The sequence below is a fragment of the Anomaloglossus baeobatrachus genome, chromosome 4 (genome assembly GCF_048569485.1).
Source record: "Anomaloglossus baeobatrachus isolate aAnoBae1 chromosome 4, aAnoBae1.hap1, whole genome shotgun sequence".
In the NCBI taxonomy this organism is placed as follows: domain Eukaryota; kingdom Metazoa; phylum Chordata; class Amphibia; order Anura; family Aromobatidae; genus Anomaloglossus; species Anomaloglossus baeobatrachus.
The window spans coordinates 658,863,101-658,888,812 of NC_134356.1; the positions used below are offsets into that span (position 1 = coordinate 658,863,101).

The 25,712-nt window shown below is 41.7% G+C and overlaps 1 protein-coding gene across 3 annotated transcripts in view; it reads right to left on the minus strand.

Annotated features, from left to right (window-relative positions):
- Window positions 1-10,062: 10,062 nt before the first annotated feature.
- LOC142304286 (potassium channel subfamily T member 2-like) overlaps window positions 10,063-25,712 on the minus strand; it is a 266,854-nt gene continuing 251,204 nt past the window's right edge. For all 3 annotated transcript variants that reach the window (XM_075346519.1, XM_075346517.1, XM_075346518.1), the window contains one exon: window positions 10,063-13,655. In XM_075346519.1, coding sequence (XP_075202634.1) covers window positions 13,544-13,655 — 112 coding nt within the window. In that variant the 3' untranslated portion in view covers window positions 10,063-13,543. The remainder of the gene's footprint in view (window positions 13,656-25,712) is intronic.

Consider the following 25,712-nt stretch of genomic DNA (forward strand, 5'->3'; position numbering starts at 1 on the left):
ATTCTACTAAAAAGGGGGCTGAAAGCCCGTACTTACGAAGCGCTCACTGATATCCTAATCAGGCACGAATACTAATATTCTTTATAGCAAGATACTATTTATTTTAATAGCACATGAATAGTCAATGGTACATAGGCATTTAGAATCTTATACAATAACAGAAATATGCATCAACATTACCGTTTGTTGTAGCAATCCTTTCACATCGGAGGGAACTCGAGTTAATGATAAAGGAATCAACATCATGGCATCTTGCATCACAGGAGCAGTGCGTACACTTCAATGTCCTGGAAGGTTTCCCTTTCATTAAGCGAGTCCGGTGTATTTTTATAGGAAAATTTGTAGGTTGTGTTTAAATGGTCACCAGCATGTGACAGCTGAGTCATGTTCATGTAACTTGACCACAAACTGCTGTGGGCACCGGCAGCTTCCTGCACATTTCCTGCACATCCTGCCAGTTGACAACTGGCCGACCACAGTTTGACCATAGTGTTAGTGAAATATTGCAATGAGCCGTAAATTTCATATGCAAGCTTCCTTAAACCTGTCTTTAAGCCAACCACAAGTTTCCGGTAAGTGGAACTGTAAATGTTACTTCCTCATTATCTTATTCCTTGGTCATAGTGAAATTGGATATCCAAAGGACATCTCTTTGATACTGAATTATTGATAGGTCATATAATATCTGGGATCACTCCTATCTTTTGATTATGATCCCTATCTAATAGTCATTCAAACTTCAGTCATATCACATTGGTATCACAATCGGTCCTTGATCCCAGGGATTATTTTCCATCATCAGTATTCCACTAGAGGAAGATCACTCGGAATATACCATACCATGACCAAGAAATATTGTTTGCCACAAATTTTGTTTTCTTGGTTTGTTTAGATAAACGTTGAATCACAAATATAATCACTTTCACTACTTTGTTCAGTATATTAAAACTAAAAGCAATATTATCTGAAAAGCTCCCTTGAATATCATGTGTTTTGGCATTTGCTCGATATTCAAAGGAATCATTACACATTACATTTCCCGATATGTTACTACAAGTTTCACTAGTCCCATTTATGAACATATTGGCATAAGGCCATAACATATCATGAATTGTCCTTTCCACTAAGCTGGGTTTAAAAGCATCTACAGTATTTATAGCTGTCCCAAAACTTATGTTTATATGCTCTATAGGGATGAATTCCAGGTGAGTCAGTCCAGTCTTATTTCTTAGTACCCAAATTCCTCCCTTAAAAGCCAGATATTGCAAATTGGTGACTGTTGCATTCAGATTGCCTTGCCACCATGGAAGATTGATCCATCCCACTATGGAAATGGGTACTGTAGTATTCTATAGACGAACACTTCGAGTGTCTTTATCAGCAAGATGATCAGAACAACTTTTCTACTTTAAGATTTCCTCCATCGATACCGGGACATCCAGATAAGGGATACTGGTGGCTGTAACCGAAGAATGTGTACAGATCCAGCAATCTGTGTGTTGAAAATGTGATGGTACATCAGAAATTCATTCGCCACAGGTTCCTCCTGATGTAGACTTGTCCATCCAACGACCAGAGAGGCAAACATCAAACACAGGAATTTCTCCATCTCATCACTATCGAGCTCTTCCCAGTAACCGATACCATGGATTCCGCTTATTTACCACACCTTCTGCAAATAAAGATACACTATTATTCTAGTAAATGACATTTTTCTTGTGGGACATATTCCCACTTCTCCACTCCTGGTCTCATTATCAGGAGAGTACGATCTTTTCCGACCGCTATTACCGCTGTCTCTGAGGGCGGTCCTTGGAGGTTTTGAATCAATATTTTTGCTCCTACATTTGTAATATTAGAGGATCCAAAACCTTTAGTACCCCATATTGTTAATTCTGCCGGGGCAGTTCCTTCTCTTATTTCAGACACGTTTATTGGGATTATCAACATCTGAGCAACCCTCTGGTGTTTCACCAAAATCAAAGGTTCATTTCCCAAATTTAGCATCAGTACCTTGATTTCTCCCTGATAATCTGCCTCTATTACCCCTCCCACCACTATGGCTCCTTTTAACACTAAACTAGAACGAGTGGCTATTTGACCATAATGATCCTTTGGTATCTGGCAACCCAATCCTGTTGAAATTGGTTTTACCTTACCTGGGGGTACCACAACAGTTTCCAATGTACTGAGGTCTAAACCTGCTGAATAAGGTGTCGCTCTTTCTGGTGTGCCCAAACAGCTGTACCTTGCCTTGTCAACTGTTGGACTGACTCGTCTGATGGCTGCTGCTTTATCTGCTTCTGAATTAAACAAACGTTCAAGTGAGTTAGTAGGGACATGAGCATCGACATGAAATACAGTGGTCTTGGTAGATTGAATAATCTCTTCAATGTCTTGCCACACTTCCCTGACCATCTCAAACGCATTTTGCTGTTCCTCTCCCCAGTGGAACTCATATTTTTTCCTCGTTACTTTGTACAAAGGAGCCAACATTTGTCCCAAATGAGGGATATGTTGTCTCCAAAAATCAAACAATCCAATATAAGACTGAGTCTCCTGTTTGGATTTAGGGACCGGAAAATTAATAATTTTCTGTCTGGCATTGGGCAAGATCTCTCTGTGCACCTTGTTCCACTGAATCCCTAGAAATGTTACCACCAGAGACGGTCCTTGAACCTTGGCATCATTGATTTCCCATCCTTTACTCCTCATATGAGCAACCAGTTTTGTCAATTGATCTTTCACACTTTGCTCATCTTGTCCTTGTATCATTATATCATTGATATAATGTGAGATCTGCATTTCCTTATGACAAGGCATAACCCCAAAGGAGAATTTTCCTTTGGTTAGATTAAGAGTCATCCATTTTAGGACATCAATTCCCAAATTATATTCTGGTATAGGAACTACCAGCACCGTGTACTTCTTGATAGGTAAATTACCTATCTTCAAAGCTACCTGTGTCTGAACCCCGGTGATCAATTGACAACCTAGTCCAGCAATTTTTACTCGAGGTCCTTTTATTTTTTCTGGGTTTCCATGAATTAAAGTAGCCTCCGCCCCCGTGTCAATCAAAGCTGGGACTCTTTGAACATTTCCCCCTTTCCAATGTATGCTAAGATTGACGTAGGGACGTTCGTCCCTTTTTATCAATAGGGGGGCTTGGCTGGCTACCTATGGTAAATCACTTCCTTCTGAACTTTCATTTACACAGACTTCAGTCTGTGTATTAGCCCTTCCTTCCGTGACCTTTGTGACCACGGCTGCAGACAGTTCTTCCCATGGATAAACTGACTGAATATCTTCCCAAGACACTTTCTTTGGGGGTTTTTCCCCTTTTCCTTCTGATTTCTTTACCTTGGGGGTTTTTGAGCCCCCTTCCACATTTGTAGTGGTCACTTTCTTTGCAGATATAACTTTGTTTGTACAACTTCCATAATTCTCCTGTCTCCTTTCCATCAATCCTTTCCTTATTGATCCCGGCTTTAAGCAAAGCCTGGAACATGTCTTTGCGAGACACCCGTGGGGCCTCCCCTACTGATTTCTCTTTCCAATCAGGATTGTTTAGCTTACTGTTACCAACATGGCCTCCAGGGGATGGTTTATCCCACTGTCCCATATTCTGTAACTCCCTCATCCTCCCTAGAACTACACCGATTGATTCTCCAGTCAGCGCTACAGTTAAGGTTAAAATAACTGTTTTGTATGCTGGAGGAGCATGTTTAACCATCCTATTTTTTATGCTGGCTTTCAATGGGTACTGGAGATAATCATCATCCATTCCCAAAAGAGGAAGAGCATTCCTCATTGCTTCTTCCTTCAGCCTTTCCATACCATCTTTTAAGGTATACCAAGGTTTATCATTGATAGGAAAGTCTGCTTCTGATGGATATTTGTCCAGAAAAGCATGGGCTAAGATCATGATTAAGTTTTGAGTACCATGCTCATTATGATCAACAAAATAATTTTTTATTGATCTCTGAATTTCTGGGTCACGAGACATGGTGACAAATTTTGCCACGTCTCCGGCGTCAAAGTGCACTCCACCTCCTCCGAGATCGTGCACCCTGACCAACCAGGGAATTTCTCCTTCCTGGTTTTTGTCTAAACTGTGTTAAAATGCTATCAACTTCTCCCTGAGAGTAATCTTCAATGGTTACTCGATTTTTTACATGAGGAATTGTTCTCTCTTTTGTGATGGCATTACCATCTTTGTCATATTGCAGATTCCCCTGACCATCCCAGACATGTTCCCGGATGATCTCATTCTCTGTCCTCTCTAGGCGCCTCCTTACGAGATTAGCCTGAATCTTCCCTTTATGGTAATCCTCCTCATCAGATGATGAAGATGAATCCCACACATCCCCATCCCAAGTATCGGGATCCCAGTTTATAGAAGCTGGGACGATACTTTTATGTACTTTGGTTTTATTTACTTTTCCTCTTCTTTTCTTGTACTTATTTTGAGCAATTTTTATGGCAGCTTTTTCTGCCACATTCTGATAATGTTCCAATTTATCCTTCAACAGTCTGGTATTACATTCCAGAACTGTTTTCAGGCCACCTAATTCTATCATCTTTTGTTCCATCTGGGAACTTTTCTTCTGCATCTTTAGATTACGCTCATGCATTACACTATATGCACTTGCCAAAATCCAGATGCGCCGTCCTAAAGACACTACATCACCTGTTTTCACAGGGACACTACCGAATACATTCACAACATCAGTAGCTTCACTACCCATAAGCTTATCCTGTCATTGTTTGTGCCGTGCTAAAGACACTACATCACCTGCTTTCACAGGGGCACCACTGAGTACATTCACAACATCAGTAGCTTCACTACCCTTAAGCTTGTCCTGCCATTGTTCTGCCAATCCACAAGACACTACATCACCTGTTTTCACAGGGGCACCACTGAGTACATTCACAACATCAGTAGCTTCACAACCCTTGAGCTTATTCTGCCATTGTTCTGCCAATCCACAATTGACCAATTCATGTGCTATAAGATTGTAGGGAGCCTCAGTCCAGCCGGGGATCTCCACAACAACCTACTTAACATTATCCTTACGTTTTCTGAACATTTTGACACTATGCAAAAAGATTGAAAAATATCTGGAAATTTGCCAAATATATGTTTTTAACTTCTAAATTACAAAAATTCGTTAATTACTTCTTATAGAAGTAATCCTGCCGACTACGCCAATTTATGTCTTGATAAATTCTACTAAAAAGGGGGCTGAAAGCCCGTACTTACGAAGCGCTCACTGATTTCCTAATCAGGCACGAATACTAATATTCTTTATAGCAAGATACACTTAATTTTAATAGCACATGAATAGTCAATGGTACATAGGCATTTAGAATCTTATACAATAACAGAAATATGCATCAACATTACCGTTTGTTGTAGCAATCCTTTCACATCGGAGGGAACTCGCGTTAATGATAAAGGAATCAACATCATGGCATCTTGCATCACAGGAGCAGTGCGTACACTTCAATGTCCTGGAAGGTTTCCCTTTCATTAAGCGAGTCCGGTGTATTTTTATAGGAAAATTTGTAGGTTGTGTTTAAATGGTCACCAGCATGTGACAGCTGAGTCATGTTCATGTAACTTGACCACAAACTGCTGTGGGCACCGGCAGCTTCCTGCACATTTCCTGCACATCCTGCCAGTTGACAACTGGCCGACCACAGTTTGACCATAGTGTTAGTGAAATATTGCAATGAGCCGTAAATTTCATATCCAAGCTTCCTTAAACCTGTCTTTAAGCCAACCACAAGTTTCCGGTAAGTGGAACTGTAAATGTGACTTCCTCATTATCTTATTCCTTGGTCATAGTGAAATTGGATATCCAAAGGACATCTCTTTGATACTGAATTATTGATAGGTCAAATAATATCTGGGATCACTCCTATCTTTTGATTATGATCCCTATCTAATAGTCATTCAAACTTCAGTCATATCACATTGGTATCACAAAAACAATTCCAGTTCAGTTAAGTTTGATGGTCGCCGAGCATGGACAGCCGCTTCAAATCATCCCACAGATGTTCAATGATATTCAGGTCTGGGGACTGAGATGGCCATTCCAGAACATTGTAATTGTTACTCTGCATGAACGCCTGAGTAGATTTGGAGCGGTGTTTTGGATCATTGTCTTGCTGAAATATCCATCCCCTGCAGAACTTCAACTTCGTCACTGATTCTTGCACATTATTGTCAAGAATCTGCTAATACTGAGTTGTATCCATGTGACCCTCAACTTTAACAAGATTCCCGGTGCCGGCATTGGCCATACAGCCCCAAAGCATGATGGAACCTCCACCAAATTTTACTGTGGGTAGTAAGTGCTTTTCTTGGAATGCCGTGTTTTTTTGCCTCCATGCATAACGCCTTTTTGTATGACCAAACAACTCAATCTTTGTTTCATCAGTCCACAGGACCTTCTTCCAAAATGTAACTGGCTTTTTCCAAATGTGCTTTTGCATACCTCAGGCGACTCGGTTTGTGGCGTGCTTGCAGAAACAACTTCTTTCACTTCACTCTCCCATACAGCTTCTCCTTGTGCAAAGTGTGCTGTATTGTTGACCGATGCACATTGACACCATCTGCAGCAAGATGATGCTGCAGGTCTTTGGAGGTGGTCTCTGGATTGTCCTTTACTGTTCTCACCATTCTTCTTTTCTGCCTTTCTGATATTTTTCTTGGCCTGTCACTTCTGGGCTTAACAAGAACTGTACCTGTGTTCTTCCATTTCCTTACTATGTTCCTCACAGTGGAAACCGACAGTTTAAATCTCTAAGACAATTTTTTGTATCCTTCCCCTGAACAACTATGTTGAATAATCTTTGTTTTCAGATCATTTGAGAGTTGTTTAGAGGAGCCCATGATGCCACTCTTCATAGGAGATTCAAATAGGAGAACAACTTGCAAGTGGCCACCTTAAATACCTTTTCTCATGATTGGATACACCTGCCTATGAAGTTCAAAGCTCAATGAGGTTACAAAACCAATTTAGTGCTTTAGTAAGTCAGTAAAAAGTAGTTAGGAGTGTTCAAATCAAGAAATTGATAAGGGTGCCCATACTTTTGCACCGGTCAAATTTTGTTTAAATGCGGATTGCACATTTTATGTTAGTACAATAAACCTCATTTCAATCCAGAAATATTACTCAGTCCATCAGTTATTAGATATATGAAACTGAAATAGCTGTAGCAAAAACCCAAATTGTTGTAAAGAAAAAAGGTTAACATTAATAGGGGTGCCCAAACTTTTTCATATGACTGTATCAGTGAATAGTTAAGTTGTCACAGAACTGTTTGACAGTACAGGGTCCCTGAAAAGATCCAGTTCAGTAATTGTGGAAGTCGTTAGATCCTTCTACTCACACCTGTAAGAGAATAGGGATCTGGATTTGCATGAGATGTTGAGTTTCCTGGCTGAAACTGTCCCTAAACTAGGGGTAGACCCCTCTCTAAATGTTTTTACAGAGAGGATCATGAAAGTGGAAGTTAGGTTGGCAATTGAAAAGCTTGCCCTAAAAAAATCCCCATGTCCAGATGGCTTAACATTTGAATTCTATAAGACTTTTAAGGTCGCCTTGCTTCCCTCTTGACCAATTCAATGAGTGTCTTTCCTCGGCCACTCTGCCAGAGATGGTCTGCCCAGATCATCTTGTGAAAGGGTAAGGATCCATCTTACATTGAGAATTAGTGTCCCATAGTGCTTCTTAATGTAGACAGGAAGGTTTTGGCAAACGTCCTGTTTATTGGGCTAGTGACGTTTGCACCCCAAGTCTTCTAGTGATGCCCAGCATTGCTCTATTCCAAGCCACAGTACATTTAATGTTGCACTCTGTGTCCAAGAAGCAATGGAGCAGTCTAATGCATGCCTCTGGAAGGGGTACATGCTGTCATTGAATCAGGCAAAGCATTTGAAAGAGTTAATCATGAGTACCTCTGGTCTATCCTTCTGAAGTATGGCTTGCCGGGGTGGGGGTGGAGTTGTTGATTGGCTTAAGACCTTGTATGTTGGGGCAGAGAGTTCTCCCTCTTGTGAATGGTTGGATTGGCAGCTCTATTGAGCTTGGTTCAGGTGTTCACCAGGGTTGTCCCTTGAGCTCCTTGCTGTACCTGTTTATGATTGATCAATTTTTTTTGGGAGGGAACAGCGTGGACCCTTAGCAGGGATCGTCATGGACCAGGCAGCACCAAAAGCCACTCTGAGGGAGGTGACATATTTGATGACATCACTGTTTTTGTTTCCTCGGATTGGGGACAGAGCGGCTAATGTCAGCGGTGTATCATAACTCAGAGGCTTCCAGATCCACCATCAACCGGGATAAGTATGAGAGTCTTTGGCTGGGAGAAGAACCTAGTTTTGACCTCCTGGACAACCTCCCACGACCCAAAGTCTCTGCAAAAGTACTCAGCATCAAATTTTGCCAGGGTGATTACCCCATTTATTGCAACAGCAAGTTAGAGATTGCTACTGAGAAGGTTAACCAGTGGAAAGGTTGATGTTTGACCCTAAGGGAAAAGGAACATTTGATCAAAACTTACACGCTTCCTTTACTAATCTATCTGGGCAGCGTGTGTATCTTGCTGGAGACTCAGGTCTACAGTTTGTTCTTCCAGCTGTTATGGGGGAATAGACTGAACCTGGTCAAGAGGTAGGGTACTTACAGTACGAGGAGACTAGGAGGGTCGGGTATGGTCAAGCTTGTGATATTCCTTGTGAATTTCTTCATTAGGATCAATGTTGCAAACCTCTGGAAAGAGAGGGCTCTTCTGTGGGTATTCTCCTGTAGAGGATGGTTTCTGCTTTCCTTCCAGAGTTGTGAGACAGGAAGGCAAGTGAAGGATCTTTGCACACCGCATGGACATCTTCCATGTTACACTACCCTGGTTCTGAAGGTAATTCACCGATTGGGTATATAAATCTGGGTGGTCATAACTCTGCCAAGGAAGCTCCTTGACAAAAGGGTTCAGTTGACCCATTTTCAATACCTCTGATGCTCAGAGATTGCCCAAATTGGGATCTTGGGGTGAGTTTCCATCTTTTGAATTCTATAAGGATCCCCTTGAAGTTGTAGAACTTTGCGCTGCTTCCATGGGAAACTGAGTGTAAGGGCCAACCTGAAGTGTAGGAGCTCTGAGGACAGAAGCATTTTAGCACTATGCTAGAAAGCATAAACCACTTCTTTCGCCATTGTGCCTTTAACATAGAAGTATTCAAGAGGATGGGTGCCTTCATTGGCTGCCCGATCTTTTTTTACGCAGAATGGGCCTATGGAGCATTCAGACACCTGGGTGGTTGGGACTACTGCAACTTATTTCTACTTAGTTTAGTAGTTAAGTACCACATGTGGAACACGGTTCTTGGTATCGACACCACGGAAAATGTTCTCAGTGGTCAATATGTTTAGTACCATATTTAGTGACCTGGTGAAGGTGCGCTCTCTGGAGAATGAGAGACTGGGCAAATGGAGGACGGCTCTTCTCAGGAGGGGCTTTTCTTTTATGGTGCCCTAGTCTAGTCATCTCCTTTCCTGGTGGTGGAATACTTGGTGACAGTGTATATTTTTGTTTTAAGTCCTCTGTACCCCTGATGATGCCAGTTATGGCTAAACATGTCAAGAAGGGTCACCTATGGATGTACATGAATATAAGAAAAATATAGTCTCAATCTATAATTTCCTTTACAAAGCAGCAACTTGTGATTTATGTTACTAGTATGTGATATTAATGATCCTCACTATGTGCAGAGGAAATACTCCAATGTTTTCAATACATTTTCAAAGTAAACACATTGCAGATATGAGTTTTATCATTTCACCACACCAAAGGGAATCAGACTATTCTGGTTTGGACCCATTTTGTTTCAGGGTCCCATAGTTGCTGCCTGACCCATATGCCCTTGAACACCAGAGGTCACCTGGAAACATTTACTGTAAGAAATCCCTTCCAAGTGAGTAAGTTCACCTGCACAAAACCAAGGTAAATGTACAGTATATGTGATGAAATAAAGACAGACACAGGGAGCTTGTCCATTATTCTTTATTTTACAGTCCTTTGTCACAGTGTTATAGACTGGGATTCTTATCCCTTTACATTTATTTAGCACAAGATTTTCAGTGATACCTAGGACTGTACAGATCAGTGATCCCCAACCAGTAGCTAATGGTACCCACATTCATGTTCTAAGGCCAAGCCAACCTGTCCCTTACATTATCATTCAGAAAGCAATATCTAGATCAAGAGAGAGTCATGGTCAAAATGTGGCCCATCCTTACAGTATCTGTTGTGCCACGTTGGACAAATGGCACCTACAGATTCATGCCACGTTTTGCCACAAAGGACAAAAAGGACAGATTTATTTTGGCCTTCCTCACCCTTTTCACCAAATCCACGCTGTGTTGCTAATAACAATGCAGTCCCACTAGAGAGGGCTCTTCAACTAAGACCTACCAGTGTAGCAAAGAGGATGAGACCAACACCCTTCAGGTGTGTCCACACAACATCTAAATTCCAATGGTAGAGCCATTGAGGATTTCCAAGGCAAAACCGAACCGTTTTAGGGAGAAAAAAACCTGCTGTCTTTCTTTGAATAGAAGGGGTCTGTTGTTTATTTCCCCCTCCCACACTCTTTCCATAACATTTGGCCAATTCCGCACATTTTGTGCTTGGTAGCTCTGAATCTAGAGGTTGACCAACATCCAATCCAATAGACAACAATCTCACACTACCCTTGCTTAAGAAGTCCTTTTTTTTAATAAATTATCTCAAGGGTGTACAAAAAGTACTTATGTACGTCGTCAAGGGTTCCCTGGAAGATATTGGGGAAATGTGCGTCGGGGTGGAGGACCACATCGCTAGTCCTTTCACTTTTTAAGCTGATTGTATAGGATAAGCACCTTATTTTCATCTTATGGAACGCTTTCAAGGTCCACTACTTATTTCCACTATGGTATAGATTAACTGGGAACCGCTTATAGCCAGGACCTTCTTTGACATAACCTGACATATTGCTACATTCGTTCTCCCTTTACAGCTTTTGATGTAGTTTGGATATGCTCCTTTAATTCTTAGTTATTTTTTGTTATTTCAATAAAGATTTGCTATTTTAACATTTATCATATATACTTTAATTTTATGAATCTTTGATCCTTTTATTTATTTATTTATTTTTTTAAATTTATTGGATTCTTCTGGACACCTAGTTGGCACTTTACAGGGGAATAGCCAAGGAAAGGCAAAAAATATTATGATAGGACACTACTCAACAATGATGACCCATTGAGTAAGCCATATATCCTGCATCTAAACTCAAAGGGTTCATTATGAAAGACAAATTTTTCTCATAAAGCAAGGGGGGGCACCATGCAAAAATATTTTGATAGGGCCATACTCAACAATCATGACCCATGAAGTTAGACACATACCCTGGGTCTAAACTCAAAGGGTTCATTACTAAGGACAAATTTGGTCCATAAGGCAAGGGAGCACCATCCAATAATACCTTGGACTTGGCTCAGATGAAGAACCACAGAGGTATACCGACCGTCACACCTTCCAGAACATGGTGAAGACCATAATAGGTTGAGGACCCCTGATCTTATTTTTTTTTGTTTTTTTAGTAGAACTATTTTTTGTACATCAGAAATATGGCATGATACCTCTAGGGCTTTTACATAGAACAGTGTGCAATACCACTAGAGGACATGTTCAGTTTCAGCACTTGGCACCTCGGTAACAGAAGGTACAGACAAACTGGTAACGCTTTAACTTGACACATGGCACCGAGACGACTGACGCACTTCAGTAGAGGTACACAGGGACAAAGAGACAAGTCAACAATTGGCACTACTGAAGCTCAACATAGACAAACAATTAGTTTTCCGAATGCCCAGAGGAGGACCACCATGTCACCGATAACAACTTGGGCTCATTTGTGTACATATATATACACGGAGACAAAATGGTTGACCCATCGTTGGACTGGTCCTCCAAGAAAGCCTTTCCATGGACCAGGCTTTGACAAAGAAGATGAATATGTCTTGACCTTGGGGTCTAATCCTTGTAGGTGAATTCACGAATACCCAACGGTGTCTCTGATGCCCATTTCCTCCGTCAGGCCCGAGGAACCTTAATCTAACATTAGGCTTACCTAAACTCTTTGCTCCTGGGATTTCCATTATTGGTTCCTTTCAGTGCACGACATTGAAATACAAGACTATTTTATTGCAGAATTAATGCAAAAATATATATATATATATATCACTCTGTGTATAATAAGACCGACCTTTCCTACAAACAAAATGAGACACACAAATTCCATCTAGGCCAATAGACAGAGAATGGCTTTTTTTGGGCAGTATCCTGTAGACTAGATAATATTTAGTACGACTTCAGTTTGTGGACAATTCCTTTAAATTTTTGATTCGCTAATGGCCCACAATGGTTGTGTAGTATTAGAGATCATCTCATTAACATTAAAGAAGCTGTATTACCAGACACAACCATTTGTCAGGAGTGGCGCTGTTTCTGAAGGGAAGCACCTAGGTTTTTCTGATCTGATACATCCCCTTTGTCTTCTGAGAACTACAGGCCACTTAAAATTTAAGATCTTGACCTTTGAGATGAATGGGTCATATCCTAGCTCTCGTTTTCGTCTACAATTTAAGGAATACTGAAGTATTTTGGTCACAGATCCCCAAACAATGAATCGCATCAGAACAAGGAGCCAGATGATTACTACATTCATGTGGTGTGAAGACCACGGTAAGTTCTGGCTGCTGTACAGTACACTGCCTCTCTGTGCCGATCAGACTTGTTTTTAAGCTCCTCCCACTCTACAATCAGGAAGTATGAGAAAATTGCACAGCAAATCACGCAGCCTCGTGATAGAACATAATAATCACAAGGAAGAGGAAATGTGTAAAAATTAAATAAATGGATGGGGGGTTGTTTCTTTGTTTTTTTGGGGAGAGGGGATTATATATCAAATACAGATTGCTTTTAATAATCCACCCAAACATTTGTCATGGGGAAATTCCACAGCAAGGCTTGGCAAATTCTGGAACCTAAGGCCATCGCAAATTATTATACTACTAACCCCCCCCCCCCACCTTCCCTGCACTTTATCTTCTAGCTACTTCCCAGAATTCCTTAGACCTGGGCAACTTTACACCTGAGCATACGGAATAAATTACTTGGCTTATTAGAAAAAAGGATGGTCAATATTAAGGACCTTCCACCTAAGCTCTCCTCCCATTACACACTACTCCGTCCTCCTCCTCAAAATAGTCTTGGTACCAGAGAAGTAAAAGAACGGTCTACACAGAGCTGAAGCGAGCCACAGAATGTGATAAGCAAGGATCCCTGGGCCCGTGTCCCCATGATTTGGTGGCACATAGCGATGCAATCAAGGTGGACATGAGATCTTCAGCTTCAGGTGATGTCTCTGATACATGATATCTTGTGATCTCTCCCATTCAAGGTCTCTTTCAGCAGACGAGATGACGAGGTTTCATAGGTGAGTGCTGTCCTTTGTATCAAATATCGTACCTTCAGATCGCGTCACACTTGCTTTCCGGGCATTATTAGGAGCAAGAGTCAGTGGATCCGGACGTATGAGGTAACTGGAAAATATAGAATGTTATTACAGCAAATCAGGAACGTTTTCTTTATTTCGACATAGGGGGCAGTATTATAGTAGTTATATTCTAGTAGTTATATTCTTGTATATAGGAGCAGTATTATAGTAGTTATATTCTTGTACATAGCAGTATTATAGTAGTTATATTCTAGTATTTATATTCTTGTACATAGGGGACAGTATTATTGCAGTTATATTCTTGTACATAGGGGCAGTATTATAGTAGTTATATTCTTGTACATAGGGGCAGTATTATAGTAGTTAGATTTTTGTACACAGGGAGCAGTATTATAGTAGTTATATTCTTGTACATAGCAGTATTATAGTAGTTATATCTTGTACATAGGGGGCAATTTTTATTAGAAAAAACAAACATAAATACACGTATAGTAAACAAATACTCCCAATAAGACAAATCACAAATCACTGAGGTTACATAAACACCGGCACTAAATGATCAGATCAAATACAGAAATAAATGAACGAGTCCACACCTTTGGGGGGGAATAGAGTGTAATGAAACTCAGCAATCACCATACAATACATAGAAGGAGCAGAATGATACTCATCATCCCAAGTCAGGGACATTCTGTCCACCAACGGTGTCCATGGCAGACTCTACCTGAGGGTCTACAGATAGGGGCTTCCGCTTTGGCGGGGGACGGTCCTCTATGTCCCTGTCACATTCAAGTTTCCCCAATTCCCTCTCAAAATCATCATCATGGGACAAAGCCCAAACTTGTTGGACACGACCATCACACCCACAGAGCTCTGGACCTTCTTACTAGCCCTGTCATATCCAGCCTCAGGTCTACGGGAGGACGTGTCCTTCTTCTTCCGTTTATTCTGACTAACGTTCCAGTCATCAGATACAGATGCTGAAGGGGGGGCTACCTGAGACTGCTGGACCTGAGGGACGACCTCTTGCTCCGGTATCATTTCCCGGGGGACATCTGAGTCAGGCACTACCTCTCCCGATGTGAAAACCTCCTCCTGAGCCTCTACCACCACCTCCTGAGCCTCTACCACCACCTCCTGTGCCCCCGCCGCCACCTCCTGAGCCTCCGCCGCCACCTCCTGAGCCGAGGGAATACTCTGCAGATGTTGTGCCAGGCGTCTGGACAGTCCCTGTGAGGATGGCCCATCTTACCACAGAGGTTGCACCTGACGTCCCAGCAATCTGCAGCGACATGACCGATGTCCCCACACAGGCTGCACTTCACCACAGTACAGGCATTGGCCAGATGACCTGTTTTACCACATTTGAAGCACTTTCGGGGCTGCCCGGGATAGTAACCTCTCCCCTTCTCCCTCCCAATGAAGAAGGAGTTGGGTAGGTGGGCAGTGATGTTGTTATATTGCCTCAGCTTCACCACAACCTTCCACCCCATTGTCCAGATACCGTCCTCATCTCTGACCTTGGAGAGTCCAGAGACGAGGTCACAATGTCTCCGGAGCCACACCTCGATGTCCTGTGGGGGAACGGCCTCATTCCAGAAGGTGACATTCACAGTGACAGTATCTGGCCTGGAAATAGGGACCAACACAAATTCATTCCAGTCCTCAGTGTCCCTGAACTTGGGGTAATCAGCCCAGAACCTGTCCAGGTCAGACATGAGCTTAAAGCTGACATCATAGCCCTGCCCGTCCTGCAGATTAGAGACCGCCAGGATTTCATGCAGCACAAACCCCATCTGGCGGCACAGCAGCTCTCTCACCACAAACCTACGCTGTGGCAGAACCTCCTTGGGACCTATGTACTTAAAACGCACAACATTAATACGCTTGAAAGTCTGGCCGGTATACTGGGCGCCGGAGGTGAAGGATGGGGCGCCGAGGCTCCAGGCATTCCTGGGGAGCACCTGCCGGTTCACCCTGGGCTGACAGGACGAGGGTCTGTACCAGGGGGGGCTGTCATATCTTGTGGGTTAGATAGCAAAGGAGGAAAGTCACACATACCATGCACATTATCATCATCATCATCACATGGACATTGCACCATCACAGACTGTGAATCCCCGACCCCACAGGTTCAGCGTCACTATCCCCAGTCCCACCGGCCTCAGCAGCACAGACAGTCACACATGGAAGGTCCTGTGCGGGGCACTCTGGGACTTGTAGTGCCTCTACTGTCTGAGGTGTAAGCTCCTGTAGCTGCAGTTGTTTCCCATCCTGAAAGCAGAATCTGGCAGCCTGTATCACCGGTCGCGTCTGCTGCTGGGGGTCTCGTCCAGAGCGGCCTCTGACTGCACATCAGGGGTCCTGGTCTCCACAGCACAGTCCTGTGTATGGGAGGCCAAACATTCCTGGGTCATATAGGTCTCCTTCAGAGGCCCCATACTCTCCAGCACAGAGTCAATGTCCTGCACCACACTCTCCAGCACAGAGTCCATGTCCTGCACCACACTCGCCAGCTCCAAACCCTTTTTTTTTTTTTTTTTAAATTCTTTATTTAACATTTTAGAATATAACATAGATGGGTAGGGAACCATCTTGACACTTTCTTACAAATTATGACAATGTGGATTCAGAAAAAACTTTTAAGTATATTAACAACTTATAACACTGTCAGGTGGTTTCATGAATAAAGAAAAGGGGATGTAAGAACAAGAAGGTGGAAGGGGATGGGGGGGAAGAATTATGCGGAAGAATATACGTGAGAGAGTAAGGTAAGAAAGGGGGAGCAACAGGAGCAAAGACAAAGAAGAAAAATAAAAGCTGCTAAGTTTTCTGTTGTTTTTTTTTTATCGGAATGAGACTTCTCATTACATGCTGATCAGACGCAACTTTTCAACTAACTTCTTAGTATGATAACGATGCATTTAGCCAAACCTCCCAGTCATTTAAATCTTTTCCATGTTTGATTTTTGACAGTCTGATTTTTTCAAGTGTACCTGTCTGGACTGTCTCTCTGATCCATTCTTTAAATGAAGGTGGCTCGTCACTCTTCCAATGTCTTGTTATGACTATTTTAGCAGCATTAACTATTTGTGGTAACAGAGAATTTTTCCTAAGGAGTGACTTTGAGGGATCTAAGTTGAGGAGAATGAATTCGGAAGATAAGGGTATTTCCGTATTGGTCACCTTTTTAATATGGTCTCTAATTTTTTCCCAGTAATTTTGGATTTTTGAGCATTTCACCAGGATATGTGACTGGGTACCTAGTTCAGATCCACATCTCCAGCAGAGTGGGGAAATTGAGCTGTTTATTTTATTAAATATAATTGGAGTTTTATACCATCTTGAGACTATTTTGTAGTTTAATTCTTGATACCTCACCGAAGTAGTGAGGGAGTGAATGTTCCCTAGAATTCTTTGGATTTCTTCTTGGAGGAATTTTGTATTTAATTCTGTTTCCCATTTGTTCAAAAAGTCTGGAACATGAACATCTTGGGATAAGTTGTTATGTATTTTGGATATTATTTTTTCATTCTTTGTTGTGTTTAGAAAGAGTTTGAGTAATGGTGGGTCCATAGTTGAGGAAGAGATATCTGGAAGGTGTAGATTTATCGTATCTTGTAGGATCTGAATATCTACTTTCTCCAGCTTTAGTGAAGAAATAAGTGCATTACATTTACCTTTATTCAGTGAGTCCTTTTTGTCTACTAATGACTGTATTGGCATGGTTTTATATTGATCCAGGTGGCTCAGGGTTTTTTTGAGTCATCTGTAGCTATTGGGGATTAGGTGAAGAATAGGGGTGGCTTTGCAGATCCTTGGTATCAGATTCATTTTTTTATTTGTTTTATGCCAAAGTTTGAGAGTTGTTATGGTATAAGGATTTGTGATACTTTTGTATTTGAATTTGTTAAAGGAAGTAGGCCACAAGTAATATAGAAATCCTCTATGTAAATCGCTCAATTCAAGTATCGTCCAACGTTTTGTTGATGTGTGGGACTGAAGCTCAACCACTCTTGCTATATGTGCTGCTGTTCTATATTTTTCGAAATCTGGAAGGTCAAGACCTCCTCTATGTCTCAGATTTACTAGAATTTTGTGTTTAATCCTATGACTTTTCCCTGCCCATACAAACTTTGATATTATAGCATTCATTTTTTTAAAAAATTGTTGAGGGATATCTATTGGGAGGGTTTGTAAAAGGTAAACAGCTTTGGGTAGAATTATCATTTTTATCAAAATAATTCTACCAAACCAGGAAATCGGGGCGTCTTTCCATGACATAAGGGAAGATTCTACTGACTTTAGTAAAGGCATAAAGTTGAGTTTGTAAAGGTGATTGGAAGAATTACTGAGCTTTGTACCCAAATAAGTGATGGAGGAACATTCTTTAAAGGGAGAGAGAGTAGACAGCTTTTCTTTGTTTTCAGGTGATAATAAGATATGCATTATATTGGACTTAGAGAAATGTATTTTACAGTTAGAAATTGTGTTAAAGAGACGCAGTTCTGATAGCAATTCTTGTATAGAGTCATTTGGGTTTACCAAAAAGAATAGAATATCATCTGGATAAGCAGCGCATTTATGTTCAATTGTGCCCGTCTTCAGTCCTTTGATTTTGGGGGATTGTCTAATTTTTTGTAAAAGGGTTTCCAGTGTAAGGATGAATAGAAGGGGGGACAATGGGCAGCCCTGCCTCGTACCGTTCTGTATATTAAAGCTATATTATTCACTTTGACTCTGGCTGTGGGCGTGGAATATAAGGCCAGGATTTTTTGTAAAAAAATTTTTGGGGAAGCCAAATTTAATGAGTGTTTGTTCTATGAAGTACCAATCAACGCGATAAAATGCTTTTTCCGCGTCTGTGGAAAGGACCGACAATTGTATTTCCTGGTGTTTAGCCAGGTGAATCGCATTGATTGCCCTCATCACATTATCCTTGGCTTCTCTACCCTTAATAAAGCCAACTTGTTCCGGATTTATCACATTTGGGAGAAGTTTCTGCATTCGATTCGCTAGTATTTTGGCATAGAGCTTCACATAATTATTAATAAGCGAAATTGGTCTGAAGCTGCCGCAGGAGGTGGGGTCTTTTCCTTCTTTCGGTATGAGACTTATGTGTGCCTCTAGAGATTCCTTCTTGAATTTGTTAGATTTATCAATATGGTTAAAGTAATCTAACAGGTGTGGAATCAGTTCAGTTTTGAAATGCTTATAATATTCTATTGAAAAGCCATCAGGGCCTGGGCTCTTGCCATTTGGGGTTTGATGTATAGCTTCTTCTATTTCTTCCTTTGTTATAGGGAGATCTAACGATTCCTTTTGCATAGCTGAAATTTGGGGAAGGGTTAGATTCTTGAGAAATTCTTCCGTTTTTTCAATTTTTTCTGAGTCAGATTTGCAGTTCGCTTTTAGATTATATAGGTTTGAGTAGAATTCTGAAAATGTTTTGGCGATATCTTCTGTTTTGTAGAATATCTGATCCTTATTATTTTTTATTTTCAGAATACGTGTGGAGTTAATTTATTTCTTAATAGAGTTTGCCAGATATCTACGACATTTGTTTGCATAGGAGTATGCTTTAAAACGGGAGAATGATAGAAACTTTTCAAATTTTTGATCAAGGAGGGCCCTTAATTCAAGTCTTAGATTATAAAGATTTCTCTCTAGAATATGAGATTGTGTTATCTTATGTTTGTCTTCCATATTTTTAATTTGGGCTATTTTTAGTGAGATCTCCTTTTCTCTTTCTTTCTTTGTTCTCGAACCAAGTTCAATGAGAATGCCTCTGAGAACAGCTTTGTGCGCTTCCCAAATGTTGGAGTCGCATTTGCCAGAAATACAGTTTTCTGTAAAGAAATTCTTAATAGAACTGGCTAAATAATCTTGTGAGTCTTTCATTTTGAGTAGATTATTATTTAGCTTCCAATTTAAGGGGCTTCTGATTTGTTGTTGTATGTTCAGGTTGAGAAAAAGTGGGGCATGATCTGAGAATAATATTGACTCATAAGAGATGCTATGTACTAAGCTCAGATGTTTGTGGGGGAGAAATAAATAGTCAAACCTTGAGCATTTTTTGTGTACTGATGAGAAGAAGGAATAGTCTTTTGTGGCAGGGTGTATCATTCTCCACACATCTATTAATACGGTAGTCTGCTGTTTAGAAGTTTTTTAATGTATCTAGTTGTTTTGAGCGGGACCGTCGATTGGCCATTTGATGTGTCTAACGGAGGGTGTAAGGGTATGTTGAAATCTCCTCCCAGAATTAATTGGCCTTCTGTGAAATTATCTAAGATCTCAATAAAGCTTTTGAAAAAAGGGGTGTGATTGTTGTTTGGTGCATACATTTTTGCTAGCGTAAACAGTGTATTATATATTGTGCATTTCAGTAGTATGTATCTGCCCTCTTTATCATATAACGCATCCTTAAAGACGAAAGGAATCCTCTTATTTATAATTATAGATACACCTTTGTTTTTTTTGATTGGTGAGTTAGCGTTAAACCATTTAGTAAAGATTTTATTTTTAGTAACTGGTGTGTGTGTTTGTTTAAAATGAGTTTCTTGGAAAAATACTATATCTATTTTATTTTTATGTAGATAGTTCAAGATTTGTGATCTTTTTCCTGGGATGTTTAATCCTTTCACATTATAGGTAGCTACCTTTATGTTGGCCATTGATGCTTGAGTGGGGCATATTTGCGTCTTATTTGTTTTGTCTTAGCAGGATTTTTAAATAATCAGGAACTATAGAAGAATGAGATAAATAAAACAAAAGAGTGAACCATGATGCGCAACGTGCCACCAGGTTTCTCAACTGGTTTGAAAATTTTTGCAGCTGGTAGGGATATGAGCAAAAATAATGCACGCCCTACCAGGAATAATTGCAAGGATAAAGGTTGTATTCAGGTCCGTGGGGGCGTGGACCTAAAAGAGAAGTAGCGGTTCTCTTCTTTTTTTATTTATTTATTTTTTTATTTTTTAGGGTTCTCCCTTTTTTCAAAGACGGAGAGAAATATGTATGTACTTATTAGAGGTATAAACAGACTCCCGGTGAGTCTTAATTAAACCAGAGGCTTTAAATGACACAATGTCAAATCCCATTTCGAATGTAGCCTATGAGCTCAATCTGGCGGGATTATGTTGTTTAACATATACATTGTGTCCAGGCTTCCCCCTATCTCTGTCTCCACCTCAGTGGGAAAGAGGGAGGGGGTAGTAGGTTGACGTATGTTGAGTATCAATAACTTCATATCTCTTTTCTAAATATAACTCTTAATACAAAAGTAACTATAACAGAACTTTAGAAACAGTTAACCTATAATTTCTGATCAAAGTAAATATTTATATCGTAGGTTTTGCTTCTATCTTCACCCGATTTCTCCGTATTTCTCTGTGGTCTCTATTGGGCGTTCTCTTGTATTCAAAATTCAGTTTTCTTTGGGTGGAGTGACTATAGACCACTTTTCAGATACTGGAAGTGGAGGCAAATTTAGAAATGCCTCCGCTGTTGTCCAATGTGGGACCTGGAGGTCCGATAAATCCAATTTTCTGAGGGCGAACGGTAAGTCATCAGGAGTTCTGATTGTCAGGGTCTTGCCATTGAATGGGACTGCCAGCCCAAAGGGGAAGAGCCATCTGTAGGGAATGTTCTTATTTCTCAAAACTTTTGTCAAGGGTTGAAGCTGTCGCCTAAGGTAGAGAGTCAGCTTTGTAAGGTCCTGAAAGATTTGAATGTCTGAGCCTTCGTATTCTATTTTTTCCGCACCTCTCGCTTTCTGATAAATGTCCTCTTTGGTTTTAAAGCTGTGGAAACAGCATAAAACATCTCTTGGTCTGTCTGTTCCCGATTGTTTTGGTCGAAACACTCTGTGTGCTCTTTCTATCTTCAGGTCATTTTCATTGTGTTTCCCGATAATGTTGTTGAAGATTGTGGTCAAGGTAGTGAAAATATCCTTATCAGGGATAGATTCCGGCAGGCCTTTAACTCTTAAGTTGTTTCTGCGCGACCAATTTTCGAGGTCATCTATGTGGGTCCTTTGCAGAAATTGATCTTTTTGTTTCTCAATTAAGATTTCTGTTACTTTTGAGGCGTGTGCTATGATCTGTTCCTTATTATCTTCCAGGATTTGTATTCGGTCATGCACCGATTTAACATCTTTTCTGAGATCTGCGATCTCATCCTTCACAGCCTGTGTAAAGTCCTTAAATAGATTCTTCATATATTCTGCTGTAGGGAGAGCCTTAATGTATTCTTTTATATCTTGATCCTGCTGTATGGATTTGGAGGCCTCATCTTCATCACTATCTGACCACTGGTTAAGCGGAAGTGTTGCTGCTTTCTGTTTGTGTAGTTCATTACAAATTTTATTACGTTGAGGTGTTTTCAGTTACAGTTCGTTTTTGGGACTTGTTTTCATCTTGACTTTTTTTTGGCGTTTTGTGTTGTTTATTTGATTCTTCAGTTTGGGGTTTGTTACCTTTTCCCATTTTGCCTGTATTGATACTACTACACCGGGAGTAAGGAAGTAAATAGTTAAATCATATGATCTTTTATGTGAGTTTCATCAGATTGTAGATCTCAAGGTTTGATTGAAGGAAGGTCTCACCTATTTTGGTGGCGAGGAGGGGGAGGGGGGCTGCAGTTCGCTAGTAATATTTAGGGTGACTTTCTCTGCAGTGTACGGCTCACTATTATTTTTCTTGTGGAGCTCGTCTGTATATGTTGTTCACCACTGTTATTCAGGAGGGCTCCTCTGTGATATGTGGTTCTCTGTTGTTATTCAGGGGGAGCTCCTCTATGATATGAGGTTTGCAGCTGTTAAGCTACAAGGAGTTGTCCTGAATATGTGGCTTTTCTGTGTTGGTCAAGAAGAGATTGTCTGCAGTGTTCAAATCACCACTGTCATTCAGGGGGGGCTCCCCTAAGATATGTGGATCACTGTTGTTATTCCAGAAGAGCTTGTCTGCAGCTTGTGTCGCACTATTATTATTCAGAGTTCACCTGTGCTGTGCAGCACACTACTGTCATTCAGCGGAGACTTGTCTGGGCCGTGCCACACAGTGGTGTTATTCAGGGGGAACCTGTCTGCACACAGCAGGTCAAAGGCACTTTTATCATGTAGACTAGGACTCTGAAATTCAGGTACAGTGCTTGGTTTTAATATACCTTATCTTTATGCTGCCACTCTCATTCACAGGCTTGCTTTGTAATTTGAGTCAAACCCTCCTGTATTGGGTATGAAGACTCCTGTTTTAGAGATAAACTGCAGTTCCTATCTCCTTGTACAAATGCCTCCCCCCTTCTCCTTTTGTTGATCTGATGTGACCGGACCCAAGCACTGCTCCTTCCTGCTTTACCCAGCACTGACAGCCAATGCTTCTCTGGGAAAATCCCCTTCAGCCTACAGCAGGCCTGCACTCAAACACAGCCACTGACACTGATGGGGGGCAGAAGTAGGTGAGAGTGCAGACTCTGAGGCACAGCAGTGTTAAGGGGCCCCCCTCTGTCCCCAGGTAAGTACTCACAGTCCAGCAGCTTTATCTTCTTTTCTTCTTATCTCCTCCACTCTCAGTAAACAGCCTTTCTTTAGCTGCAGAGCATCCTGGAGCAGCTCTCTTCCTGTCTTATCTTTTATAATGGCTTCCTCCCCCTCTCCTTCACACTCCTCTGTGCCTCCTTGGATGTTTTCAGCCAGAGTTTCCCCCACTCTGTGTGCCTCTCGATCTCCACCATAGATGAGGACCATTTTGTGTAGTTTTGGGTGGGTTGTGCTGGGAATGTTGTATTAATGTTATATTAAAAGAAGCTATGCAGTCAGGAGCTCTTCTGTATTGCAACCTTCCCGCTCTCCAGCTAGGCCACGCCCCCCCTCCAAACACTTTTTGTTCAGTCTGTGGTCACACACAGAGGTCAGGTCAGGATTAGAGGCCTTTAGATTATAAAGTCTATCTCCGCCTGCAGCATGCCTTTCATCACCTGTAACTCACCCAGTTTTCTGACTAGTCCGGGCATCTCAACCGCTAGCTGCGGCTCGGGTACACACACTGTCTCCACAGCTTCAGGCTTGGCCCCAGGTGCAGGGACTTTGAATTCAGGCTTGTCACAGGCCTCCTCCACAGATGTTTTCATGGTGGCCTTGCTGGACCCAGGCACTGGGACTTGCTTACCACTGGCACTGGACTGCGACCTGGTGCGGCCTGAGCTCGCCATGCCAGATACCACATGCTGCTGCTGGATATATTCTGGCAGGGTCTGTCTCTCCAAAGATGTCCGCTGTCTGCGGGCTGGAGAGCTAAGCTGCACACCTGACGGTGATGGAGGCTGAGCTGCTGGCTGGAGCTGTGCACTGACCGGGGTTCTCTGCAGGAATCACAACACTGCACACTTTGCTGCATTTCTCTACTCACTTCTGGCTTCTTTGCTGCACTTGGAGTTGGTTTTCCTCCCAAAACATTACACACAGATTCTTTATTTTCTCCTTTCTTGCTGGAGCTTTGTGCTACAGTCACAGTTCTCACAGCGACTCTGGTGGTGGTATTCCCAATGGAAGAGGCCTGGGAGCCGTGTCCCAGTGTAGGCCTGGAAGCCTGGGCCTTGCCTGGGGAGCATCCCCTCCCAGGGGGGCCCCGCCCTGGGCTTGCTCCAGACATCAGGAGAACTGCTCAACACAACCTCACAGCTTGGGGGCAGTATTATAGTAGTTATATTCTTGTACATAGAGGACAGTATTATAGTAGTTATAGTCTTGTACATAGGGGCAGTATTATACTAGTTATATTCTTGTACATAGGAGCAGTATTATAGTAGTTATATTCTTGTACATAGAGCAGTATTATAGTAGTTATATTTTTGTACATATGGGAAGTATTATAGTAGTTATATTCTTGGACATAGGGGCAGTATTATAGTAGTTATATTCTTGGACATAGGGGCAGTATTATAGTGTGGAGGTCGCCTGAGCTGTAGTTTGTTTGTTTAAACGTAATAAGAATATCTGTGTATATAAATAATCAAAATGTAGATGCATAATTATCTGTCTGTCTGGATCGCATGGACCCATAGTATAATTCTGAACTGTATATTGAAAAAGTTAGCCAAAGTATAAATGAACAAAGGAGATATTCATTAAGTTACTTGGGAGCCTTATCAGTAAAATTCACAGGAGAAGGAATGTAGTATTTGTAGGATGAGGCGGGTGATCCCATACTCCCATGTATCATTTCTACAGAATCTCATTGTCGCTTACTGTCTTCAAAGTGTACTATTTGGGATGATGTATGATCTCATGCATTCTCCCAATGCTGCCCATACGCACTCCCCCCTAATTATTCTTTATCAGTATGTGTGAGCAAATGGAAAAGGTTTTGTAAATATCTTTCAGGCTGAAGTGATGTGTTTAATGCTTGAACAATAGAATACACGAGCTCAGTTGGTGTGATGCTAGCTCAAGGAGAGAATGTCTGTGTGTTCATTGTCTGATACATGAATATATCGGCACTGGTATACAGCTAATACGGCACCGTCTCTGGATATCCCAAACGAGGACTCCATTAGCAGTCTTCAACCCAAATTCCTCCCTTGACAGTTTGGTGCACCAGCGTGGGGCTCCACGGACGCACTGCTGACCTGGAGATACCGATGGTTTGGACGTCGCAGACTGAGATCTCCCTCCGCTCCAATTAGACTGATCATCTCCAAGTCGAACTCGGTAAGTGTTACATACTGTGTATTCACTGCCGTTGTGGTTGGTTTGGAGAGGAGGGAGTGACAGGCTGTGTGTCCTTATCGGTGTTAAAAAGGTACCTGATTGTGACTCGGGGTAGTGCCCGCTGGGGCTCAGAGCACGATCCCAACCCTGAGGTGTGGATCGAGTGTCACACGGGATCCAGAGGACGGTTGTTAGGGCAGGAAAGACGGTGGTGGCTGGATATAGCTAGTTAGACTGACCCGGTCTGTAATTAAAGACGCGGGGGGGTTCCCGTGACCGAAGATAGGGATTAGGACTGGTACAGACCGGTGGGACAGACCATACTTGAGAACTGGTACAGACCGGTGGGACAGGCCAACTGGGAAGAGTTGGCACAGACCACTGGGACAGACCATACTTAAGAATTGGTACAGACCACTGGGACAGACCAGT